This window comes from Pholis gunnellus (assembly GCF_910591455.1).
Source record: "Pholis gunnellus genome assembly, chromosome: 19".
Lineage (NCBI taxonomy): Eukaryota > Metazoa > Chordata > Actinopteri > Perciformes > Pholidae > Pholis > Pholis gunnellus.
This window is the reverse complement of record NC_136546.1, coordinates 4,715,917-4,736,015: the sequence shown is the minus strand read 5'-3', so window position 1 is coordinate 4,736,015 and position 20,099 is coordinate 4,715,917. Positions and strand designations below refer to the sequence as shown.

General features: G+C 46.0%; 1 protein-coding gene across 1 annotated transcript in view; it reads left to right on the top strand.

The window, feature by feature from the left end:
* rev3l (REV3 like, DNA directed polymerase zeta catalytic subunit) overlaps positions 1–20,099 on the top strand; it is a 59,340-nt gene that overhangs the window by 11,671 nt on the left and 27,570 nt on the right. The window contains exons 2-6 of the mRNA XM_079180163.1: positions 13,312–13,501; positions 13,676–13,750; positions 15,255–15,415; positions 18,781–18,922; positions 19,583–19,677. Coding sequence (XP_079036289.1) covers positions 13,312–13,501; positions 13,676–13,750; positions 15,255–15,415; positions 18,781–18,922; positions 19,583–19,677 — 663 coding nt within the window. The remainder of the gene's footprint in view (positions 1–13,311; positions 13,502–13,675; positions 13,751–15,254; positions 15,416–18,780; positions 18,923–19,582; positions 19,678–20,099) is intronic.

Below are 20,099 nucleotides of genomic sequence, written 5' to 3'. Positions count from 1 at the left end.
CCTCTGGTGGAGTATTGTTGCACCAAAGGGCTGCGGACCATGATGCATTTCTGTGTGATAACATCAGGAAAAGAAAACCTTCTTCCTCTACAGAAGTTTATCAGAACAATTGACCCTTTGCTAAGTCCCGCCCCTCAAACACAGACTGGCCAATTACAGCGCAGCAGCGGCCAACAACTACCCGGCTCCACTGCACAGATCAAATCAAATAATTGAAACAGGCCAGTCTATGCGCATACCTTTTTTATTTCGCAGCAAAATTTAATTTCATAGAAGTGCATTTCTATTTTTATTTATTTTTCCATTGCATGTTGATGCAGCATAATTTAATTAAACTCCTACTCCAGCTCACTCGCCCAGCCCTTCTGTCTTACTACACCTCACTGCATCTGCACTACTCTCGTCTGAGTCGTCTCCTCTTCCCTCGTTGCTGTCTCTCCTCCTCCTCATGCTTCGCTGCGGGACCAATGTGCACCCCCCCCCTCTCCCCTCCCGGCCCTGCCTCTGCTCGGGCCGTGCCCGGCCTTCGTGGCCTACGCTGATGCTCCATGTATTCATGCTCGGGCCAAAACAGTCCAGCTTTTTTTTCTCCCCCGTCCCTGTCTGCTCCGAGAAGAAGTTCAGCCCATGTCATGTGGGAATAAAGCGTCCTAGTTCACAGGGTTCTGCCTGTAAATCCTCGGCCTGCTAATTACACTCTCACTGGATGGACTGCTGCTCTCAACACCCCTCTCTCCCTCTCCTCTCTCTCTCTCTAGCCTCTCTCGCCGTTCTCTCTCTAGCCTCTCTCTCGCCGCTCTCTCTCTCTCGCCTCCCTCTCTCTCTCTCGCTCACTCGCTTTTTCTCTTCTCCGCTCGGCTCTTCCCTCGTGTGCCCTCTCTGTTTCTCTTTGTCTGTTTCCGTACACACTGTAGCAAAAGCCATTTATCTGTCGTTCTCCCCGGACCGATTGCTTCCCGTCTCTTTACTCTCCACCAGCTGTTTCCACCCAAATATTGCTCAAAACACAATGCAGGACGAGGCAGGATCACAGTTACCAGTAACTCTGCATCTTAACTCTATACGGAGGAGTGTTACGTAGCCCAGACTCATTGAAATGAACAGGGCAGACGAAATAATAGAAACACCCGTCGGTATAATTCAATACTACTTGAAACACTCCTTAGTTTCAACAATAACTGCCTCCATTGCTTCTTGTTGTTATACAGTAGATGGACCAACCTTTCAACCCCCACAGAGCGTGAAAACATCTGCAATGTTATGCATCTCCACTGAGATTGTGATGTACATATTTAATATGCACATCGAAAGGGTGACAGAATAGGACAGAAGACGGATTTCTTCCTCCTCTCCTGGTGTCTGGTTTCACACCGGCAGAGATCAGCAGACAGGCCACCAAATCACAGGTGGATAACAGGCGTGGACGGACAAGGGGCTTCTCTCTTCATCCTTCTCCAGATGTGGAGTTGTCCTGTTGGAAAACACAGGATGTGTTCTCTCTGAGAGTTGGATTTATGTCATCAAGAACTCCCCGAGTCACCAGGAAACGGTTTGTCTCCTCACCTCTTGCTCACCCCTCTGCATCGCCTGTGAGCGGTTCCTATCTTGTCTGCCCTTCCTCTGACTCCTGACGGCTTTTGATCTCTTCGACGTGATCAGATTTCTTTGAGCCCTTTTCTTCTTTTATCCCTGGATAGGACTGAGCGTGTGTGACCTGCTCTACTCACTTTTGCTGTCACTCGTCCACCGGCCAGCTCCGCCGGAACAAGGCCGACGTGCCTTGCTCGAGGGCACCTCGGCAGTTGTTGAGCAGTGGAAGGGTATTGGTCAGCATGTGGATATTACATCGAAGGAAGCAAAGCTCATGCATGTGTCCTTGAATGGAAAATAGTCCCCTCGTGGTGTCTTAGAGAGACATGGCCGCTAAAACTGTAAAAACATTGTATGTGTAAAGAGTAATTCAGGTTTATTACAACTTGAATTTACTAGTAAACAAACACAACGGGCGCTGTGTGCCTCCTCTCCCTCATGATCGTTCTCATGTTGCAGGCCTGGGCTCACAGCCTTTCAGGCACAAGTGGCTCCGTTTATAAGCAAACATAATATGTTTATCAAGTTGTCATACTGCTTTTTACTTTACGTTAGGCTGTGAGCGAACTACACCACGGTCACATGACTTTGTTAGCTCTTCACTACTGAAAGTAAACGTCGTCTTTATTCATCGTATATTGTGACAACGGCGTCACAGATTGTGAACGACAGATGTCTAGTTTAAGGGCTGCCACCTTTAGTGTGAGCTGCAAAAGCTCTGATTTCACTCTGCCTCCTTTGGTAAGGCAGCCCTCTGCTACTCATGCAGGCCGTGTCTCACATTCTGCGTACACACACACACACACACACACACAAACTCTACGTTGTGATTAATGTGACTGATGCAGTTTTGGGCATGGAGACGGGGTTTTTTACTCTGTGGGAGATCGTTGACAGCCTCCCAGATTTCCATTTGTCTGTCAGAAGTCTTGAGCCTCCCTCCAGTGTGCGTGCGTGCGTGTGTGCGTGCGTGCGTGCGTGCGTGCGTGAGCTGACTTCACTGAGGTGGAGAACATCTGACTCACACACAGGATGAATAGCAGCCCCGTTAACAGTGGATCTGGGTCGGACGAGCTCGGGTTGGACCGTGTTCCTCTCAGCAGACTCAACCCTGAAAACGGAAGACCGATCACTTGGTTGGATTTGGACGTTTCACGAAACCTCCTTTGGATCCACAGTCTTTGTCTCACATCGGCCCCAGCAGCACAGCCCTGTGTCTGTCTGCCCTAAGAGATGACAGATTACTTCATCGATGCAAAGTTATTTTTATTTTGTACCGTCGCCGTTTGATATCAAATCTGTTAATTATTTCCAGACACTTGCTTTTGAATTCTAATAATGCAACAAGTTCTGCTCTTTGATTCATTGCCAGGAGAGGAGGCAGGATTTCCTCCCATTATTTTCCTGCTTTTTGTGTGTCCATCTTGATTTTGATTCATCCCTGACCCGGTCCGTCTGAGTCCGCTGCCTCCGTCTGCGCTCCGTCCTTGCCAGCCAGGCAGACGCACAGGAATCTCACCCCGGAGGTAACGACGGGAAGACCGGCACGCACAGTCTCGGCGTTGGCCGGGCCACCACCGCGCCGCGGCCAACCTCGATTTTAGCGTTTATGAAGATTGATGCATTGTTACTTTGTCTGCCTAACGAAGAAGGTTCTGGCACGGAGCGCCTTCCATCTGGTCAGCCGCTGTGCCGTCTGTCTCCTCGGCCAGAGAGACGTCGGGGGGGGGGGGGGGGGGGTAGCTGGCACCGAGGTCCGTCCATGCCTGTCCTCCAGCAGGCTCAGCTTGAGCGGCGGGGACATGCTGGCTACAAAGCGGTCATTAAGGAAAAATGTGGGAGCTGATTCCGTTCCATGTCATGAAACTGGGACAGGGAGACGATGCATTGGTCGCCGTTCACCTGCTCGCTGCCATCACAGCTATTATGTTGGACACAGGTGACTGGATTCAGATTAAGCTCAAAATTACACTGACTTGACTCAGGCTGGTTGGGCACTGGTTGGGCCAAACACGCTGGTTGGGCCAAACCAAAGGGATTGGGCCAGATGTGGGCTTGATCACTACTGTTGCCTTGTTGAAGGCAAGACTGGGGACAAAAGAGGCCTTCCAGTGAAACGGAAGGTAGCGTGTCTTTAGCGTCTATTCTGTGAAGCTAAAGTTTTCGGCCCTCCGGTAAAAGTCAGCCGGTTCTTATAGCGTCATGCGGTGGCCTTTTACCGGTGGCTCGCGGCTGAGTTCTGATTAAAAGACTAAATGCTGCGTTCACACTACTGGTCTCAACTTTTTTTTTTCAGCGCTCTGATGACTCATTGAAAGGTTAACCATTCAGATGTTTTTGTTTCACGCCGTATCGTTCCGTCTAATCAAAAATGCCATTCCCTACAACACAACTAAGTCAAAAATGTGTCAGATTGTTGGGAATGTTTTTTGCATTCATGCACTTCCCCAAATAGCACACCTGACATGCCGTATTGCAAGCAGTCGTGACTGTGATGTGTCGGAGGTTTGCCCAGACTGCAATGAACACTTTTTGCCTGGAGCTCCTCTTCTATCCAGGTCACTCCGGCTGCTGCTTCTTTTACCTCGCCTGTCTTGAAATATTTAAAGCATCTTGTGAGGACTCCTTCTGCTCAGCTCCAGAACGAACCAAACCAACAAACTAGATTGACCGTGAAGCGAGATTGTTCTGTCAACTGCCGTCTCCAAGTTCTAGAAATTAACTTTTGCCTCAACGATTAAGAACGAGAAGACCTTTGAAGTAGGTGATGTTGTTGAGAGTGCGGAAAATCATCTTATTTCTTTAGTTTCATTGACTAATGATGTAGCCCCATCACTAACACTGGCCAATAAGTACGGATATGATACCAGTGTGTTAAACAGTTGTCACTGTAATATAGAATGGATAAGATTACATTTGAGCAAATTATAACATTTATAATCTACCTTCACCTAATACACATTTTTTCAGAATGGAGCCTGAACGCGTCATAATGTAACTCAATGCAACCTCCGTTAGCGTTAGCGGTTAGCTCCGTTAGTTAGCCAAGCAGGGCCGTGCTGCTCTGCTAACACATTCATGTTTAAAAGCCTCAGAGCCGCTCTGTTTATAGATTGGGAGAGTGCAGAAGATGAGGGACTGCTGTTTAGAGCAAACGTGGACCGATTCAAGCTCGACAGTTTATGTTGTGTGTGTTTGAGAGAACAAGCGAGTTATTCTGCCATGTGTTTGGTGTTTATGGGGTGACCTGCAGATGTTGAGAAGAGTGAAGGAGGTGTGTTCTGGCAGCGCACCCGTGTCCACACATTCATAAAGAAACAGACCTTCAGCGCCGAGGGGGCCTCGTGCCGAAGGGCGTAGAGGTGTAAGATATATTGACTTGAGTATCGCGGTCTTATGTTTTGATTTACTGTTTCCGTTCTCAAAAGCACTGAATCAATTTGATTAATAGTTTACATGCAAAGATTTGTAACAGTGGCTCAGGTTGCACAAAAGGTAGTGTTATGTATGCATATGATGGTTTGTTCTTTCTACAATGACACTACTAAAATTAGATTTAAAAAATCCCAATATATCTCTTTGCCTACAGTAACGCAATGTATTGAATCTTATATCATGATATGTATCGTATCACCACAATTCTTGCCAACACACAGGCCTACTAAAGTTCAGACCACATGATCACTGGTTTGATTCCTTTTCTTTCTCCCCTAACTTCATGCCAGATTTCTACTTCTTACTCACCTCTAAATAAATGCAAAATTACCTCCTATCCACTAATGTTTCGTTCATTGTATTACATGACCGACGGCGTGCACGTGATCTGCCCTAAAAGGTTCAATGCCACAACCATCATTAGCGCCAAAACCTGAGTGGTTTCCACCTCAGCCCCTCAGCAGAAGGCCTTAGAAGAAGACCCATGGTACCTCTTCCAAAAGTCCATTCATGAAACACTGGATATTTAGAACATTAAGTCTTCACTCTAAATTTAGAACCTTTCATTCACCTTGCTGACGTTTATAGAAGCTTACTCTATGAAGCCTCTTAATGTAGAAGCTGTAGGCTACACCGCTAGCAGTTGCTGGAAGCCACTGACTGGACTGACCCGACATGATGGAGGATACATAAGCACGGCCCGCGACTCATTAGGCCAGTGGCAGCGAACACAGAGAGCGGTGCCAGCGTTGCTACCCGAGCTGAGGAGGTATTGATCGGCCGGTCTCATCGCGCCGATTACTTATTTCTGCGTGGGATTGACTGAATTTATTTATTTTGCTGGGTGAAGCACAACAACACACAAGTGCTTCCAACTTCGTAGAGAGTTCCTCCTCTCTCTCATCCTCTGACCTTTTATTGCACCGCATTACCGTCTCTCCCTCCCTATATTTTCTGACTAAATCAAAAGATATAAATGGAGTATAATTGTGTGGGCTCACCTTCTCCTTCCCTCTCTTTCCTGCCTGTCCTTACTAAAAGAATATTGTGTCCTTTTAGATTTAATCGGTTATATGCAGAGATGTTCCGATACCATTTTTTTCCTTCCTGATACCTGAACGTGCGCGTCGGCCGTTACCGAGTACCGATCCGATACCAGTGCATAAACAAACTAAAAAGTTAAACTCCCTCTGATATCTATTTCACATTGTTGAGAAAACATCTCCTTCAAACAACTGTATTTATTCAAGTTTTTTGCCTCACACAGAATCATACAAGATTGCATTTACACATCAGGATATTGTTTTAATTCACCCAATACTCAATGTTTAAAAGGTGTGAATGCACCGTGTCTCTTCAAGACGCACATGCTATCTTTGTGTGCGACGACATCAGCGAGCGATCTTGTGGAAGCAGCGAGATAAAGGCGGCTAAAGTGACGCTGAAATTGAACGTCTGTCTCCTCGTCACAGACTCCATTAACTTTAACACAATATACTGCTGTAGTGCTTATCTGATCCCTAATCTGTGTGTGTGTGTGTGTGTGTGTGTGTGTGTGTGTGTGTGTGTGTGTGTGTGTGTGTGTGTGTGTGTGTGTGTGTGTGTGTGTGTGTGTGTGTGTGTGTGTGTGTGTGTGTGTGTGTGTGTGTGAGATACTCACATGTTAGTGCCCATGCAGACAACATGTTTCTGTTAGTTCATGTGTATTTGTTATTATAGTTTCCAATAATAGCCAGATACTTGTTTTCCTCTTCCTCCTCCTCCAGACATCTCACTCTGTCTCATGGCGCTCTGCCAGGCTGCTCAGTGAGACACACACTGAATCTTCCAGCGTGTGTGCATTTAAAGAACAGCTGGTCCACCTTTTTGAAAGGTCAGCCCACCTTAAGTGAGCCTGAGTTGTTGCTAACTTCAGGGCTAACACCCGTCCACTTTAATCAGCAGCTAGCTGGCAAGCAAAGACGCGGTAGCTTGGCTTCGGGTCTTGAGGAGTTGTGTCGCTCACTTTTCACCACCACCTTGACGGCCGTGCGTCGGTAGCGCGTACTCTTGACTTCCCCTCTCCAGCCAGTGGGAGTGCTCGGGCCTAGATTTCACGCAGCTCTCCCTGGGCCTTTTATAATTAATACCAACACTGGTTTTATTAACATCCTCATCCACTCTTCCCCGTGGCAGCTGTCTATCTGATTACAGTCTGAACGCTCCCCCGAACCTCTGAGAGTTAACGGAGGGAGAAAAAAAATGAACTTGATGCACTCTGCTCAAATTTACAGTCGAGCACACACCGAGTCATGTATTTTTGCTCATTTCCTGTACAGTTCAGTACACGGTGTGAGCTTGAGGATAATTGGTGTCCCTAGATGCCTCACTTATGGATGTCAGTTAAGACTGGGGCTTTTTTTCTGGCAACTTCCAGGTTTCTGTGAGTGACCAATAAAGGTGTCTGCCTCTGTGTCATGTATGTTAGGCTCAGAGAAGTAACGCTGGCATCAGGAATGAGGATTTCCTGCTTCAACAACTTAAGTTTATTTGCATATTTTTCCCCCAGCTCCTGAGCAGGAAGCCACCGCCGACTGATTTCTAACGTTCGCCAGGAAATGTGACTGTGTTTTCCCCCTGTAGCAAGTAGGTCTCCCAAACTGCATTGGAGCTTTTAAACCCTGGCTGGTTAGCAGGCGGAGTGGCCGACAGAGTAAACAGACCCGACTGCCAAGGAAAAAGTTACCAGCATGGCCGATGGCCAGCGCCGACTCTCTGGTCTCATCCCCGAAGGGAACCCTGCTTCATCAGAGCAGTGTGTCGCGTCTACATGAACACACTTCAAACCACTTTTTAAAAAGGCCCTGCATGCGCGCGCACACACACACTCAAATATTCAGAGTATTTTGAAAAGCTTTACCTATGCATTATGCGGAAATAAGAAGGGAGGACGACCATAAGGCCCAGACACACACACACACACGCACAGGTCACTGAATCCGGTTGATTAGACCTCTGCTCAAAGTTTAAGGTGGGTGGAGCAATGATGGTATTACGTGAAGTCACTCAACTCCATGTTCTAATACGAATGATAAAGCTCGTCCTTTTATTAGGATGCGATGTCAATCACGGCCAATCTCCACACAGTCTTGATGAAGTCTAATCAGCCGAGATAATTAGCTAATTAATTAATCACCAGTGTGGGTGCGTCATGGGTCTGCAGGCTGAGGCCTACAATGTTGATAAAGCAGAAAATATAGACACCAACAGAGATGTAAGTGCTACCACAAGGCGCACATTTGTTGCCTCAAATCTCCATTCAGCTGTCACTGTTCTCCGAACCAGCAGCGATGTCGGCAACACAGACCGGTGTGTTTGCTGTGACTCACCGAGGGCTGTACAGTCCGCGTACGCTCGGATGGTTCGTTTCTTTGGATTGAATCCAAAGTGGCAACAGCGAGACGAAACCACCGTCTTGGTCTCGTCTTCCCCGCGGCCAGGAGACCGCCTGGCGCTCAGCAACTGCTGGGGTGACACTGGCTGAATTCGAGCCAAGAACTGGGGGTTCGGCATGGCCAACAACAGGTTAACAGCGTTCTGCCCGACAGACAGACTCACTGGCTGGTTTTATGACTAAGCTGCCGGCGTTCACGGCCTTACTGACCCAGTGGTGTTGTGGGGCTGCTGCTGAGTCATGGAGCTGCCCCGCAGATAACAATGAGGGAGAGGAGGGGGGAGATCCTCATTCACAAATCCTCCAGTAGTAAGCTAGACAGGAAACGGCACATGTGGCAGGGGAATAGTGAGGAAAGCAACAAGAGGTGTGTAGGAGCCCGAAACACACAATTGTCAAATTGTTGTAGATTCATTTTCTGTCGAGTCATTTATCAAGTAAAAATGGATCCGTCGATTTGCTCTTACAACTAAACCATTTTTGAATCGCCATAAAATAACATTCTTTTTATTTATTTTTTATTAATCTTCAGGGTGAGATTTTCTCTTTTTTTAGTAGTCTCTCAAAATGTCCAATCAAATACTGGTTTGCCGCTGACATGATCAGTCAATGAGAAGATGACACCTTCCTCATCCATATGTACAGTATAAAGACACGCTGCTTTTGAGCATTCACACGCGAGTTTCGTTTTAGCTCAATGCTAACTTGAATGAGGATAAAATAATGAAATGATCAAACTGAATTATTGCCATTCTGATGGTGAAACTAGTCATTTTGCGAGAGGATGTGACGCTTAAAACAATGTTCCCACAATTTTACAGCCTACTCTGCAGCGACGGCGTAAAAACCTATTGGCTGTTAAGTGTTTTTTTGTTGGTGGAGGAAACCAGATGCAGACTTTATCGAGAATATATCCCACAGATCATTAACAAGGAACATTTTTGTTTCATTGCCTTTATTGATGAATTTTAATATCCAGCAACGTGTTAAAATCTCTCAGGCATGTGTTCACCACAGACCTTATTTCCAGCATCTAACTTAAAAAAAAGTACACATTTAATAATGCCGACTCATCCAAGTTTAGGACTCACTCCTGCAGCACTGCATTGCCCCCGGTCCTAAGTCTGACTACGTCCCAGTAATGAGCCCACATCCAGCTGAAGCAGCAGATGCTCCTTCTATCTGAAACACAACGTCCTGGCAGACAGTCCAACAGCGTCCTCTGCTCACATCACAAAGAGGCTGCACACACTGTCGCTATTACTCTCCACTCTCCCCCTATTCTCTTTCTCATGCAGACACACACTCTCTCTCATCACTATTCTTCTTCTCTCTCTCTTGCTTTCTCTCTCTCTCTGTCTCTCTCTCTCTCTGTCTCTCTCTCTCTGTCTGTTGCCTGACCAGCTGGGCAGAAAGAATCACTTGTTTATCTCTCCCGCTGTCTGTCAGGGGCTTTTGCTTTGCCGTTGCTTAGCAACTGCAGCCGAAGCAGACAGTGTGTGTGTGTGTGTGTGTGTGTGTGTGTGTGTGTGTGTGTGTGTGTGTGTGTGTGTGTGTGTGTGTGTGTGTGTGTGTGTGTGTGTGTGTGTGTGTGTGTGTGTGTGTGTGTGTGTGTGTGTGTGTGTGTGTGAGTGAGAGAGACTCCATGTTGACACGGCAGGCTGAGGACAGACAGACTCCCCCCACCGCCGGAGTGGCTGCCAGCCTTTGTGTGGCCGGCACTACACACACCTTGGCATTGTTCATCTTGAGACAAACACACACACACACTCTCTCCAGACTTGACAGAGACCTGCTGATCCCGCCGTCTCTCTGTGTGTCACTGGCTGCACCATAATCCGTTAATTTTTTCTTTCAATTGCTTGTCTAGTCATGAAGGCTTCCTGAGTAACTGAGGCTGTCTGAGTGAAGAGTTATGTGAATGGTTGAATTCACATGTATGATGAATTACAGGTACAATCTAGTGACTAAATATATTTGTCACCTTCACAACGCTAATAAAATGTGACGGCTGATTACAGGGGTCAATGACAATAGGTCGATGTGGATCCATATATGGATTCAATGATCAACGATCCAATCCCTCTGATGCAAAGTGAACACATCGATACGTATCATCACCTTTAGGATATACCTTTATTTTGAAATTCCCCTGGCATGTGTGTCAACGTTTCCGTCCTGCAGAGACACATTATCTAAAGCATATTTCAGAATTTAATTTAAATTGTATCATGGCAGAGTTTGTAATATCAGCCAATATCATATCTCTGTCCAAAGATTAGATAAAACTAGTATTGTGATTAAACCTCTGATTAACGCCACCTAACAGTAATCCAGAGAATCAGTGAAATCTAGGAGGTGTTTTGGTGAAACTGACAGAACGTATGGACTTAAAACAGCCTGATAAAAAATCATTGATATGTAATATAACCTCTTCAGCCTTTTAATTACTGTGGACTTCAGGGATTGTGTGCTGGATTGTTCACAGTGTGGCCTTTACAATATTTCATTTCCATGGACAGAATAGCAAATGGTAATTTCCCACCTTATCTCATAATGATGGGCCTAATCTGTGGTGTGTGTTTCCACTCACACACACACACACACGTTTCTTTCTTTTGGAAGCTCCACTTTCAGTCCAGCAATCTCAACAACAATCGTGCCCAGGGGACTGCGGCATCGTCTGTCATGAGGATGGAGAGTTGGCAAGCTGTGTGTGTATATGTATGTATGCAGGCATGTCTCTGGGCATGTGCAGACACGTCTGGGGCAAGAGTCGGTCCTCCTGCTCGACACCGCCTCCTCCCGTCCTGCAGTCACTGGTGGGGTGGGTGGGGGGGGGGAGGACGAGGGAGAGAGAGAGAGAGAGAGAGAGAGAGAGAGAGAGGAGAGAGAGAGAGAGAGAGAGAGAGAGAGAGAGAGAGAGAGAGAGAGAGGGAGAGAGGGAGAGAGAGAGAGAGTGAGGAGAGAGAGAGAGAGAGAGAGAGAGAGAGAGAGAGAGAGAGAGAGAGAGAGAGAGAGAGAGAGAGAGAGAGAGAGAGAGAGAGAGAGAGAGAGTGAGGTGTGTCAGATTTCTGTGAGCCTCAGCACTCCTCAGCCTTCTTTATTGTCTTCATTTTTACACCGCCGTTATTATCCCTTATGTAACCCGATTAAACCTCCTCCGGCAGCCCGTGGATGAAAGTGCCGGGCCTAGGCCGATAATGAATCTGAGCGCGCCGTCTGCAGCGCAGCCTCACCTCAGATGACTCTCAGCAGTGTGCGTGTCGTGGGAGTGATGACGTCACGCCTGTTATAAATATTGCATCTCTCTCTTTCTCTGCGCCGGCTGACCTCACTTCACACCGCTCAAGACCTAAATCCGCTCCAACCACAATCCCCAGCCTCCCTCTCCCTCTCCCTCTCTGTTTCTATGTAGTTATTTAGCTAATGGGCTGCTTTGTGGCGTTACGGGCTTGTTGTCGCACTCATCCATCTGTGTCGCCGGTGCCTTGCAGTGATTGGTCAGAAAGTGTACTGGAGGAGAGGTGGGGGTGGGGGGAGAGAAAACTGTTTACTGGACCCTCTGCACACTTCATCCATCTCACTTGCACCCTGTCAGTAGATGTACTAGCTTCTGTAGGAGAAGTCGCATCTAAGGCTCCCGCTGCTCGGCTGCATGTTGCATGCTGGGAACGAGAGTACAGTGAGTTGATTCATATTGTTCTGTAATACTGGGAACAGGGCTGAGATCGGTACATGGTACCTTTTTAAGGTATCGACCGAAATAACCCAATGCCAGTGGTATAGCAACCTGCTATCCTTTTTGTTCCCACAACAAAGACTATTTGTAGGGTTTGGCCAATTGTGCGAAAAACATCTCTGTCGTTTGAGCTCATTTACTGTAGGAGAATACACAGATGTTTTAGAACTTTTGGCTCCATGAAGTCCTTCCAGGTTTGTTGGATTTGTCGAGCATAAATACATCAGATTACATAGAAGTCTATGAGAAAATGACTCTACTTCTCTCTTGATTTATTACCTCAGTAAACATTGTAAACATGAGTTTATGGTCTCAATCTCTAGTTTCAAGTCTTCTTCAATACAGCCTGATGTTCATTTAGTAAATTATGGTCCATTCAGAGTCAAACAGACCATAAAGCAGGGGATGCTTTAGGGCGGGGCTACCTTGTGATTCACTACTATCGTGTTGTCTGGTTTTGGAGGTGTCGGTGTTTTCGTCTCAGAACTTTAACCCTTTCACTGTGTGTTCTCGGTTCATTAAAGTTAATCGTAACAATAGTCTCCTAGAATGTCTTGTTGAGTGTTCGATTAGCTCCACCCTCCTCTGTCACCTCAAGATGGCCATGGCCCAAATGCCAAAGTCAAGCTTCAGAACTCTAGTCCACGAACGACGAAATCACAGTGACTACATCCACTTTTTATACATTCTTTGGTCTTGAATGAATACTTTTTTATAAAAGTATTTTGTTATTAGACGCCAGTGTGTGATTTTGATAATCTTGCGTGTGTCACTGTAACTCACAAAAATGGGTCTTGCCTTCTTACAGTGCATTAAAAAAACTGAAAAAAGTTGTGTTCACAGTTGTGTTCACGACACCTTCCAGCCCTGCTGGTCACATTACCAAGCCACTATACAGTGTATGTTATTCATAAACTATATAGTCCGAGTTATACTAAAGTCTGAATATATAAACTGGAAGTTGTGAATTCAGTGACGTGGACGTGCAAAATGCGTCTGTTGGATTTGAGAGCAGCAGCCCTTGCAAATAACAAAAGTGAGATGCTATGGGATGTAGATGAATGAAATACGATGAAGCCGGATGTTCAATGGATTTGTTGTTGTGTTGCAGGCCAGAAAACGTGTCTCCACCTCCATGGCGTGTTCCCCTACATCTACGTGCCGTACGATGGTCTCGGCCAGCAGCCGGAGCGCTACCTGCGGCAGGTGGCCTTCAGCATCGACCGGGCCCTTAACGTGGCCATGGGAAACCCCGCCTCCAGCGCCCAGCACGTGTTCAAGGTGGTGCTGGTCTCCGGCATGTAAGTGACTCCTGATTTTCTGGTCTTACCAACACAACCGAGCTGACGGAAGCCGGGATTTGTTTTCTGACCACAGAACGCCTTTTATTAAAGCTCATAGAATAACAAAGGCGTCCTTATTACACCGAATGATCCAGGTTTACATGTTGATGTGATCCGTCTCTTGTCTTTCAGGCCTTTCTATGGCTTCCACGCTAAGGAGAAGCACTTTATGAAGATCTATCTGTACAATCCCCAGATGGTCAAAAGGTAAGGTTACGTTGAATCGATGCACTCTAATGCGAATGGAGATCATCCCGAGCTTGTTTGATGTCGCTGAACGCCACACGGCGTGCTCACGACTCCGCCGGATCACTGAACGGAAATCAATCGCTGCGTATTCAGTTGTACAAATTGATTGTGTGTGTGTGTTTGTGTGTGTGTTAGTGTGTGTTAGTGTGTGTTAAATGCGCATGGAAGCACACAGGGACGACTGTGAATTATTTGCCAGAGCGATCGGCGTTAGTGGAGACAAGGTGAGTGGAGCTGTGCAGCTGAATTGGTTCCTTGGCAGAGAGCCAAGGAACTCACAGGGAGGGAGAGAGGCTTGAGGAGAGGATGATATACAGTATGTATGTATGTGTATGTGTGTGTATATATATATATGGCGATGAGATTGGAGAGAGAGAGAGAGAGAGAGAGAGAGAGAGATGATAAAGAGAAAAGGCAGACTGGGGAAGAGAAAGAACAAGAGACCAAGGTAAAGAGCAATGAAGAGAGATTTAGGGAGGCGAGAAGGAAGGAGAGGGGTAAAATGAGGACAAAGGAGACGAGAAGGAAGAAAAAAGAGTAGACTTGGAGCGACAGGTCTGGCGGCCCCTCGTCTCTGATCAGTCAGGCAGCGCGGTCAGATGTGACCTTTTTAAAGGGGGACCGTGACTCCAGGAGACGGAGCTTAGACATCCACACAGTGAGCTGCTCTTCATCCACGGAGCCACCACGGTGAACGCAAGCTTTTCTGTGCTTGAGGATGGTTCTGGAAAAACAAGTCTTCTTTTTTTCTGTGTGGACATTCAACATAGATTTTAATAAAGGCCTTTTATATATTTGAAGAAGCGCTCCACGGATTTTAAATGTCAAAGGCAATTTGATGACGTGTGAGCCTGTAAAAGCAGTTGTGTAATGTCTTAGGAGCTCTCAGACTCTAAAGGCCTCTTTACATGGACCACTGTATCTCAAATACATCGAGCTCATACTGACTAGTATAGCTGCTCCGGATATCTGTGAAAATAGGGCCAATCTATTCAATTCATATCTATGTTTATCTACTATATACGTTATAAATTGGAATTTTGAATTCCTGTTCATTTAGAAGATTCTTTGCTAAGTTGCTGCTGTGCGATTTGTTATTTTAATAATAAATGATAAACAATTCATTAAATTTGTATGTATTTATTTGTTACATTTTGTCACACAAAGTTAAGAAAGCAACAATGCTGACACTAAAGACAACCCCAGTCTATTCCACACAGTGAGGATTACCGAATCGGTATTAGGACTGAAAAATAGAAAATAAACAATACAAATATGCAAAAAGATCAGCTTTATCAAATCTGAGAAAACTACTCGTGCTTGGAAACTAAAAATAGAAACGGAAAAAGAAATCCTGTGTTAAAAACAGTGGCTTTTGTGTGATTGTCTTTAGTAAGTGAGCTTTTTCCCTCCCCCGGGTGTCAGAAGTGTTTCATGACAGAATCTCGTCTGTGTGTTGCAGGGTGTGCGAGCTGTTACAAAGCGGAGCGGTGATGAACAAGAGCTACCAGCCTCACGAAGGCCACATCCCCTACCTGCTGCAGCTCTTCATAGACTACAACCTGTACGGCATGAACCTGCTTAACCTGGGGGCCGTCAAGTTCCGCAGGGGCCCGAACAAAGGTAAGGAGCGAAGGCCCCACTCGTCCCTCAATTCAAGGATTCGAGGATAGTTTATTGTCATCATAATAAAATACATTTGTCTGCTGCCCCCGTCCACAGCAGCACATAACTTGCTTCCTTGTGGTAAAAAAAAAGTCTAATTTCATGCGTGTACCTGCATTTTTACGGGTGACATCGTGCTCCGCATGTTTTGTGTTTCCACTTTTTTCGCATGTGGCCCACTTCTTGTCTCTCGCTGGACTGCCCCCCCCCCCCCCCCCCCCCCCTCCTTCCGGGCCCAGCAGGGGACGGAGAGCAGGCCAGGGAACGCCGCCATGCCTTGTGTCATATCCAATTAGTCCTGAGCTCACCTCAGCCTCAGGATGCCTCTGTTGTCTTTTGGCAGCTCTCTCTGTTTTCATCTCCATTGTTGCCCCCTCGCTTCTTTTCACATGTCACTCTTAACTCTCTCTCTTTTTACTCCCGGGTCTCTGACCTCTTTGAATTTCCGTCTCTATTTTCTTTGCACAGTCTTTTCTCTCTTTGGTTACCCCCAGTTTCTGTCTCTGGTCCGTTTTCTTTGCCATTTTGCCGTTTTCATCGCTACTCACCAAGGAGGCAAATGTAAAATCTAGTGGAAGCACACTGTCTCCTGGAAATCAGTCCAGGGCGCTGAAACATCAGATTGTTAAAAGAAAAAGAAAAAACAGAATGAAAAGGTATTGTGTGTATGTAGCAGGCACTCTGTCTTGTGTTTGCCTGAGTGACGCAGACTGACAATACAGAAGAAGTTCATCTTCTACAGGTTCCTGCTGACAGCAGGCAAAAGTTGCATGCGTCACTTTGTGAAATGTGAACAAAACATTGGGAGTGCTCGTCAGGCGGATGTCTAATTTTAGCAACTCGGCACCCAGCTTCATAAAAATACATTTTCATCTTCCCTGTAGAACTAACAGTAATGTCATGTTCTTGTTTACCGTCTTATCTGTTACTGGTTAGCAAACAGGTGCCTTCATACGTCCAGTAGACACTGAGAGACGTTGTGTTTCTGTCAACCTGGAGAACGTAGGACCAATATTCACTCTTATTTAACTTCCATAGAGCAAATGTTTGACTCTGTAGCGGCTAAAAGTTCCACCATGTTCATTAGCTAGCCATGCACGAAGCGCACAGTAGGTCTATCAGAGCCTTCTCTCAAAAGTGTTTTTATTACTGGAGATGTAGGTACAAATACTGCATCTGTAAGTTAAAAAATAAATGAATATTACATTTATTTATTTTTTATAATGTCAGAGCTCTTTCACTAGAAACAACTGCATAATGTTGCCGGTAACACTGCGATTGCTTCGTGACAAAAATAGGATGATAAGTAAACGCACTGTATGTCATAAGAGGACATGTTTGTCTTGGAGGATGCATTGAGAGCCGATCGCTCGGTGGCCATCTTTTTTTTTCAAGTAAGGATGAGGAATATTTGCAGTTTGCGTAATCCGGTTGAAATTCATACACTTGAGCGATAGCTCACACCTTTGAGTGTCACAGTGAATTAAATGATTTATTTTCTCAGTCTATAGCAAGCTAACTGATTCATTTCCTCGGCACGAATAAGTAAATTAAATCTATCTATCAAAGGTTTCCTAACAACAAATGTATTTAAAGCAACTGACTCTTGAATGAATTGAAGCATAATGTTCCGTTAACAAGTCATTGTCATTCATGGCCACAGTAGCTGCTGTTCAGCAAAAGTTCTCACTTAAAGAAACATTGACGCTGCATTAGGGAGCTGTCACAGTGCATCCATGTCCCGGCACATTCCCTCTGTTCTCAGGGTGGGCAGCAGAACCTTCATTTAGCGCGTCCTTAGCCAGCAGATGATGTTTCAAGTGCGTACTGCCTCTTTAAAAGCAGGGACCCGGGTTTCTGCTCTCCGGCCGGTGAACCACACAGTCCCTGGGGCCTCACAGTGGGAGTGGCAGACTGAGGGGGATTCCTCCTCAGATCTCCCCTCTCCCGTCCCGTCTCCCCTTCTTCCTGGTGGACACTAAACCCCCTGATTGCCGACTCTGTTTGATCACAGCTTAGTCCTAAACTCAGACCAGTGCCCCTGCTCATCATTGCCAATCGGACCGCTCTTCTTCCCCCTCCCCCACCTCGCTCCCAGAGGAAGCATCCAGCCCAGCAGGGCCACCGTCACGTGCGAGGGCGTGAATGGTTAAGGAAATTCCTCACTTGACTTTAATAAAGTTTTTTTTTTTTTTTTTTAAATCCTCACGCTTGACTCCCCTCCGACTAAAGCAGAGTTCCCATGTTTGATCCACCTCTATGCTGATGCAATCAATGGGATCAATGCGCCGTGCAACAAAGAAAGTAAAACACCCCAATAATAGGTACACCTGTTTACATTTGCTGCTCCCCTCGAGCTCGAACTTGAAAGCAAGTTAATCTGGGATAAAGTGGGGGAGTGATAAAAGGGTTTGGACTGGTAAAAAGGGCTTGTTGAAGATGAATAGAAGCCGTTGGTGTGTTTTGAAGTCCGCTGCACAGCTTGAACACTCAAAACTGTTCAAGTGTTTAAAGTACAAGAAGAATGTATCCTTGAAATGACCCACGTGACAAAGTGATGGTAACGAGGGCTTCTCATTGTACCGAACTATACTTTAACGCATTCTTACTCTTATTTTTTTAGTAGTTCTGGCAAACTGTGGTAATAATAATAATAAGTTCAAAACTCTAGGTTAGCCAAAAAAACATTTAACTATTATTAACCCAGCCCAGCTGTCCGTTATAAACTCCAATCACACTTTGACCTCCTGTACTCGCTGTAGGGTTGAGCACATACCGTTTCTAGTGTTTATTATAGAGATCCACAGATAGCAATTTTTTGTCCAGTTCAGATTTTTCAGTTTTATTTATTCACCTTTTTTTGGTTGCATCTTTTAATCGACAGCAAGGTTCCCGAAAACTAATTTCAACCTTTTCGAAGTCAGTGTAAGCTGTCAGAAGTTCTGACTGTTGTCATCTATAGTGGTTATGTGCCTACAAACACACAGTTCAAATGAATAGGAATCAAATAATTGTATTTATATTTAAAGGAGCAAAGTACGAAAGTGGGAGCATTTATGTTGCCTCTCTACGGCTCTCAACATGGCGACAGCAGAGCCGGCTTTGATTTAACTAGAAATCTTAAGGTCCAGCCTTTCATGCTTTTTCTCTTCATCTCATTCTTCAGTTGCAGGTGATCAACTAATCTCACTTATATTCACGCTCATATTTGCCACAAAAACCCATGTGAAAAGGATTGTGTTCTTTGCTGCCGTCTTGTCACACAGACAGGAGATCTTTCTCTCCTCACAGCGCCGTGTTTTCTACCGTGTGTGTGTTTCTAGAAGGCGCAGCGGCGCTCCCAGACAGGCCGACTCCCAGCGGTCGTCCCAGCATCAGCCCCTGGAAGAGCCCCTGCACCTCCAAGCTCAACGACAGCACCCTGGGGGGCACGTTTGTCCGCTGGGAGGAGAACGCCATACCCTGGTGAGTCCTGCCTGCACCCTAGAAAAGTTTATCTGAAGATCAATTCCATACCCGATATGTTATGATCCACTAAGGTAAGGCTCGATTCAAGATGAATAACTCAGCTCTCGTGATCTTTGCCGCCATCTTGACTGTAAACGGAACACAAGGGTCTGCTCGAGTCCACGTGACTTAAACTTGGTCTTCAGAGGGCTGACACATCGGCTCTGTGCAGACGTCTGCGTACCTTTTATTCTGTTGTGCTCACACGGACTTGTCCATGCCGCCACTACACTACAAGTGGTAGCTTAGCAATCTATTGCGCATGCGTTTAACTCCAGGAAGTATCTCCTTGCCACGATCTGCACTCTGAGTACTCTTTTCTATTTTTTGTATTGTTGTTAATGTTTCATCATTTTGGAAGATATGTTTTCCCCCCCTGTTCTCACCAATCCTCCTGTCTCATTATGTTAATTATACAATTTAATAACGATAATCACACTTTAATTACCCCATCGTCAGTTAGCTTTCCATGTCTCTAAAATAAAATGGTGCCTGACAAAGAAAATAAAAGTCACAAAAGTCCAACTTTCTTTATTCTTTACATTAATTGTTAACCAGCTGTACGACGTCATTTACTCTTGAAGCATTCTAATAGCACATGTTTCCGTCTTCCCGCAGCTCCCTAGTCCTGGACGAGGTGAAGAAGCAGAGCACCTGTGAGCTGGAGGTCGACGCTGTGGCCGTAGACGTCCTCAACCGCCTGGAAATTGAAAGTAAGACCACTCGGGACAACGTCCCCACCCTTCGCACCTTTGCCACAGTATCCCAGGCCACTCCGACACAGTCGTAGGATCGAGACAGGGGGACATAAAGGTGGAAGGTCGTCTGCTGAATCATCAGCGCCGAAGATGACGCACGTTTTGCTGAGCTAACCGACAGAACGCAGCTGCTCGGAGCACTTCCCTCCGTGGAGCCGAGCTAACGCCTCCCGTCACAGGGGAGCGGAGAGTGGAACAGACGAGGGACTCCAGGATGGAGAGATATTTCACAGAACTGAACAAAACCCATAAAGCCGGATGGCATTATCTGACAAAGCCGCGCACACCCAGAGCACATGCAACTATTGCTTGTGTTTGGTTATGCATCTATCTGCAGAATGTGCCTAAATCCTGAGATTTAGTGACTTTGTCTTTGG